Below are 5,827 nucleotides of genomic sequence, written 5' to 3'. Positions count from 1 at the left end.
TCCAGAATCCTCCTCTGGATATAATGGCCGAGAGTGAATATAAACTCATTTATTCTTTACAATTATTACTGATTTTGACCGAATGAACAGAGAGACATACAGACAAAAGGGAAAGCGAGGGCAGGGAGGAATAGGCACAGAAATGCACGGGAGAGGAACACTTGGCACCCAGGGATCCATTAGTGTAGCTGTTCTTTCATTTGTCCCAAGACCCTGTTCAGTCCTTTTCTGAAAATTAGCTCAGGGTTGATGAAATCAGAGGAATAAATGGTGAGGAGCTGAGCTGCCAATGTGGGAAGTGAAGATAAAAAGGCTACTGGCCCTCTCATGTGCCATAACCTTAGTTTCCACTAGTACATGAAGAATTTATATCCTCTTTTTTTCCTGCTCCCCCTTCTCACCCAAAAAAGGAAAAGGATCTAGGGCCCTCGTTTTCTATGCCTCTTTCTGGCTCTGCTCCACCCAATTCCAGGCTGGAAAATCAAAGCACACACCTTCAAATAAGAGTCTGCTCCTGTCAAGTTGGTGGTGGTGTGAAGGGCCCTTGTAGTCAGGGGAGAGACAGTGGAGAAGTGTTTTCAGCATACTAGACAGTATCCCATACAGTCAGCTCCAGTTTGTCCAAGAAACTTTATTGGAAAAATGTCCAAGGGGTGAGATCACCAGCAGCTGAAGGGGCTGCCAGGTGAGAGGGGGAGCACCTGAGGCTCCATGGAAGACATTGGAGTAGTGCAGTGCAGCATCTGCCTCCAGGCCCAGACAATTCCTTTTATTTGCTGGGGGAGGTGGAGTACCCACAGAAACACTCCTCTCTGAGACCCAGAGGCAAGACGTGGGGGCAGCTGGGGATGCCAAGGGTCCTGACACAGGTGAAATGGGGGCCCCATTTGGGACCTAATGGGATAGGGTTGAACAAGTGACTCTCTCCTGGACCTGGGGGATGGAAGGACATATCCCATCTGATATCCACTCCCCAGGTCCAGGGGCTCAGACCCTAACAGACCTACCTTCTGGCCCTGCTCACAGTGGAAAGAGAATGGATACCAGGCCTGAGATTGTGGGAGTGTCATTACCCTCTGGGAGACGGTGGGATCCTTCAGTCTTGGGCAAATCACCATCTTGGGCTCTCCCTGACCCCATCCCCATCCCCAGGATGTTAGTGCATCTGTCTTCTGGTTCTGTTTCTTCACTCATACGTCAATGGTGTTGATGGATGGTGAGTTTTTCTGTGAAGGAAGATGGCTTGAGTCTCTAATTTCAGGAAGGCGATAGCCTCCTCCATCCCAAATTTCCATTCTCCCTCTTCTCTTGCCCCTCTGTGGCCCTTCACCCTTTCCCTCACTGTTTCTAGAGGCAAAATCGCCCTTCCCTCCCTCTCTGGCCGCACATCACCTGTCTTGTCCCCACTGGCCTTCCCTGAGGACTCTGTTCCGGTCCCTTCCCCTTCTCCTTGGGGTTATTGTTGGAGTCATTGTCCTTGATGATGTCATACTGACGGCAGAATAGCCCAATTACAGCTGAAACACAACAACACAATCTGAACCTTGATCTTGATCTCCGCACTCACAGCTTCGAAAGGCAGTGAGATACCCACACAGTTTCTAGAAAATCCGAGAAGAAAATCTTTGAATTCCCGGTCCGCATGCACAAGCACCACCTTCTTCATCATCCTCTCTGGGCTCCCTAAAGCCTCCTCTCCCTCTCTTCAAACTTTTCCTGCTCATCCCTCTCATCTAAACATCTCCCCACGCCACTGCTCTCACCCCCTTTTCTCCCAACAACCTTCACCAACTCCCACCTTCACTGAGCCCCACTCAATCCATGGTGCCCTGTCCAGCTGCTTAACTCACCAGCCCACATGAGCAACACCACCACAATGATGACCACTTCCCCCGTCTGCAGAGGTCGCTCTCCATCCAGACCCTCCACTGTGATGTCACCTGAGAAGGAAGGAGACGGACCCCAGGTTACAGGGAGCAGCTAGAGAGCTATGTCTGTGCAGACAGTTAAGGTTGGAGATACTGGGGATTAGAGCCAAGGTAGACCCATCACAGCGTTGCCACTGGTAGCCCCTCTCTGGGAAGCTGTTGCTGGACAGGTGGTTAGAGACCAAAAAGCCGGGGGGCTGCAGGTCAGGTACTCACTCATGCAGGCTGCAGCTGCTGTGAACTGAGGCTGGGTAAAAGGAAGCTTAAAAGCCCTTCCCCCAAGGAATTCGTTACCAGCCTGTCTATACCCGGTCCCCTGCCAACCTGCTTTCCTTCCTTTCCTGGCAGTACAATGAATTAAATCATCCTTCTATTCATCTAAGCTAGACGGCTGCTTGCTTTAGGGAAGTAAACAGGAGACCAAAGACCAGGTAAAGAGCCAGAGAATGCAAAGCTTTAGGGAGCGAGGAATACCTGAGACCCTCACCTGGGCTCGAGCTGTTTGAGGGTAGCCGGTCAGAACCCTTGAGAGTCCGGAAGTGCACCCGCGGCCCTGGGGGGCTTTCTCCCCGAAGGCCGATGCTCCTGACCTGCACTGTGTAGTCACTGTCTTCAGCCAGGCCCCAGAGGGCACAGGCCCGAGTGGTGGTGTTCACCTCCCGGATCACACGTTGCCCCGGTCCATTCTGTCGCTGCAGGGAGTTGGTGAGAGAGGAGGACAGCCTCACCCTGGTCCCAGGCCACCTCCTGAACATCCAAGCACTCCAAGGGAGTAAGGGTGAAAAGGGCAGCGTGAGCCAGGGAATCCCAGCTCCCAGATTCTCCCACAGCTGGGAGGGGAGCTGGGGTCGGGAGGGAGGTGACAGAAGGAATGTTCAGAGATCCAAGGACACGGGTTAGGGTAGCAGAAGGGTGATTCATACTTGCTGGGAAATGGAGTAGCCAATGACGATGTTGCCTTCTGGGACGTCCCAAGACACAGTGGCCGAGTTGGCTCTGAGGTGAGTGACTGTCACATTCACAGGAGAGGGAGGCCGGTCTGTGGGTGCCGGCGCGTTAACCGGTTAACAGGTTCCACCCACAGACTAACTCTGGTTACCTCCCACCCTCTCCCCCTTTACGCACCTGCTCGTACAAAGCCCAGGTCACAACTGACCAGCAGGAGGACAGTGGGGCTTAGATATGGGGAGAGGGGCATTAGCGAAGCCATGGTCCCCACCGAGTCCGCTGGGAGGCACTGGGGCATCCGTTTGACATCCAGGCGGGGCTCCTGGAGGTGGCAGGAGTTGTGGGAGGGTCAAGGACTTGCCAGAACGAGCGGGTGGGCAGCAGCTCTCCCGGGCTCCCCACGGCCCACAGCAGCCCCAGAGCCCCCCTTTTCCCCATGCCTTCCTGGCCCCCGCCACATCCCGGCGCCCCTGGTGCGCGGCTCTGCTCTGCCCACACCCACCTCCGCCGGTCCTCGCGGTCGCTCAGGCCTCGGGAGGCTGCTCGGTGCCCAGAGGGCGGCCCATCGCCCGACTCCGTGGCGCTGTCCCTACCCCATCCCGGCGCGGGCCCGGCGAGGCGGGCGGCGCTGGACCGAGCTGCGGGCAGAGGGCGGACGCGTAGCGGGCGCGGGCCGCGGGGCCGCGAAGCCCCCCGAGCTCCGACCGGCCGCGCAGTCTGTCCGGGAGCAGGGGGCGGTGCCGGCGCGGCCCGGAGGCTGGCCTGGGTCTCCGGGGCGGGAGGCGGTGCGGCTGCCTCCGCCGGCCCCTGCAGCAGATGTGACCGTCCCGGCGAGCCAGCCGCCGCCTTCTGCAGAGCTGGCCCCCGTCGCTCCGCCGCAGCCCGGCCGGGACGTGCGGGCCCGCCCCGCCCAGCTGGGGTTCTCGCCGCCGTCATCAACGCCCCCCCAACCCGATTCTTTCGGGACTCCTCCCACGACCCTCTCATTGGCGGCCTCTCGGGCCCCCAAACCTCCAGATCCCGGCTCTGTGTGATAAGCCCCGGCAGGGGCGAGGGGGGCGGGGGGATGTCGGGAGAGGCGCAGGTGCGAGGGTCTCAGGCACCTGGGAGGCTTTTCCCTCCCCAGATGGAATTAGCCGAGTTGGGAAGTGGAATTCCACCTCCGGTGCGGGAGGGGACAGAATGATGGAGATAATAATTATTTTGACAATCTCCTACTTGTAGACTGCGTCAGCTTTTAAGTGTCTTCCCCATTCATAATCTGATATTGATTCCCTTCATTCTCTCAGTCGTTCTTTCATTTATTAGGCAAATATTTATTGAGCGTTCTCTATGTGTCTGGCATGTTAATAGCTGGAGATACGGCGATTATTAGGAGTGCTGGGTTTATAGGGGAAATTTAAAGAGAGACGACCTGTTTCTTGTCTTAGCTCTGGGACTTACCGTGTGGCCTTAGACAAAGAGGTTAATCTAAGTCTCAGGTTTCCCACGTGTAAATCAGAGCATCCAACAGGGCTGTTGTGAGGATCAAATGAGACAATATTGGGGAACGATCTTTATAAAGCTTATAACACTGTGTGAATGAGAGATTATTATTAATTGCACCAATTTGTTAGTTACTTCATTTATTCAATAAACATGTAAATCCTTAAGTTATTTCATGCTTTGGTTGAGCATGAGATCTGGAGTGAGAACCTGGGTGTGAGTCCCAATTCTGTCAGCTGTGTGATCTTCAGCAACTAACTTAACTTCTCTGAGCTTCAGTTTCTTCATCTGAAAAATGAGGGTGTCAATATCATCATCTTTTTAAAAACATTGAACTGTAATTGATTTACAAAGTGTTAGTTTCAGGTGTACAATAAAGTGATTCATATATACATATATTCTTTTCCAGATTCTCTTCCATTGTAGGTTATTACAAGGTATTGAATACAGTTCCCTGTGCTATACAGTAGGTCCTTGTTGTTTATTTTATATATAGTAGTGTGTATCTGTTACTCCCAAACTCCTAATTTATCCCTCCCCCCCACCTTTCCCCTTTGGTAACCATAAGTTTGTTTTCTATGTCTGTGAGTCTATTTCTGTTTTGTAAGTTCATTTGTATCATTTTTTTAGATTCCACATATAAGTGATATCATATGATATCTGTCTTTCTCTGTCTGACTTACTTCACTTAGTATGATAAATTCCAGATGCAAATGGCATTATTTCATTCTTTTTAATATCAGCTTCTTAATGTATCTAATGAGATACTATATGTGAAAATACATTGTTCAGTGTAAATAAATGTTAGCCAAACTTGTATTTAGGGCAGATACTTTGGTTTCTAATTCTCATTGCAGTATTTCTATTTCTGTGGCACTTTCCCCTGTAATATCCAGTTCAGTGCGTGCACCCCTGGGGCTCTGAAGCTTCTGTTGCCTTCCTTCTGAGAGGAAAGTGAAATGGTGCAAGTGGGACAGGGAGGACTGCATGTGCTGAGCATGTGATCAAGCCATGGCCCAGGTCCTCTGACCTCTGCTGACCCTGAGAACCCTGATCTCTGGCCTCCTGATGCATCCTGGTTCCAGAGCACGCGTGCCCAGGGATTCTTTTTGCCCTGGGCCTGGGTATTGTCCTTCCGGCCTCCAGGCTCTCCAGGGAAGAGGGCATTGCCCGAAGGGCAAGAGTAATGAAGACCTCGCGTCTTCCTCTTCAGGGACAACCAGAGGCTGGGGAGTCTGGGTGCCTGTAAAGAGGGACCTGGGGAGCCCCCGTGGGGTGACCAGAGGGCTGGAGACCTAGTGTCCAGGAAAGGGTACAGGCAGAGGTGTGCAGAGAGGCCAGGGTACTTGGGTTAATCATCACCGTGGCTCAGCTAAGGCCCTGCCAACTGGAAGCAGAGTCAGTGTGACAGAAGGGGCTATGTGGCTGAAGAGGTAGGCACAACAGTGTGTCCACAGTGTCGGACC

General features: G+C 53.0%; 1 protein-coding gene across 2 annotated transcripts; it reads right to left on the bottom strand.

Moving 5' to 3' along the window:
• Window positions 1–613: 613 nt before the first annotated feature.
• Window positions 614–3,704, bottom strand: FNDC4 (fibronectin type III domain containing 4). Of its 2 annotated transcripts, XM_036873212.1 has the most exons (7): window positions 3,379–3,694; window positions 3,054–3,198; window positions 2,852–2,967; window positions 2,416–2,620; window positions 1,851–1,940; window positions 1,393–1,517; window positions 614–1,226 (listed from the first exon to the last, which is right to left on the bottom strand). In XM_036873212.1, the coding sequence occupies exons 2-7, from the start codon at window positions 3,172–3,174 to the stop codon at window positions 1,191–1,193; spliced, it is 693 nt and encodes a 230-aa protein (XP_036729107.1). In that variant the 5' UTR covers window positions 3,175–3,198; window positions 3,379–3,694; the 3' UTR covers window positions 614–1,190. The 2 variants fall into 2 exon arrangements, with proteins under 2 accessions (XP_036729107.1, XP_036729108.1); XM_036873213.1 differs by lacking the exon at window positions 1,393–1,517 and having other exon boundaries at window positions 3,379–3,704.
• Between the last annotated feature and the right edge of the window lie 2,123 nt (window positions 3,705–5,827).

This window comes from Balaenoptera musculus, chromosome 13 (assembly GCF_009873245.2).
Source record: "Balaenoptera musculus isolate JJ_BM4_2016_0621 chromosome 13, mBalMus1.pri.v3, whole genome shotgun sequence".
In the NCBI taxonomy this organism is placed as follows: domain Eukaryota; kingdom Metazoa; phylum Chordata; class Mammalia; order Artiodactyla; family Balaenopteridae; genus Balaenoptera; species Balaenoptera musculus.
Note: the sequence above shows the minus strand (reverse complement) of the source record. Positions and strands in the feature narration are given on the sequence as shown.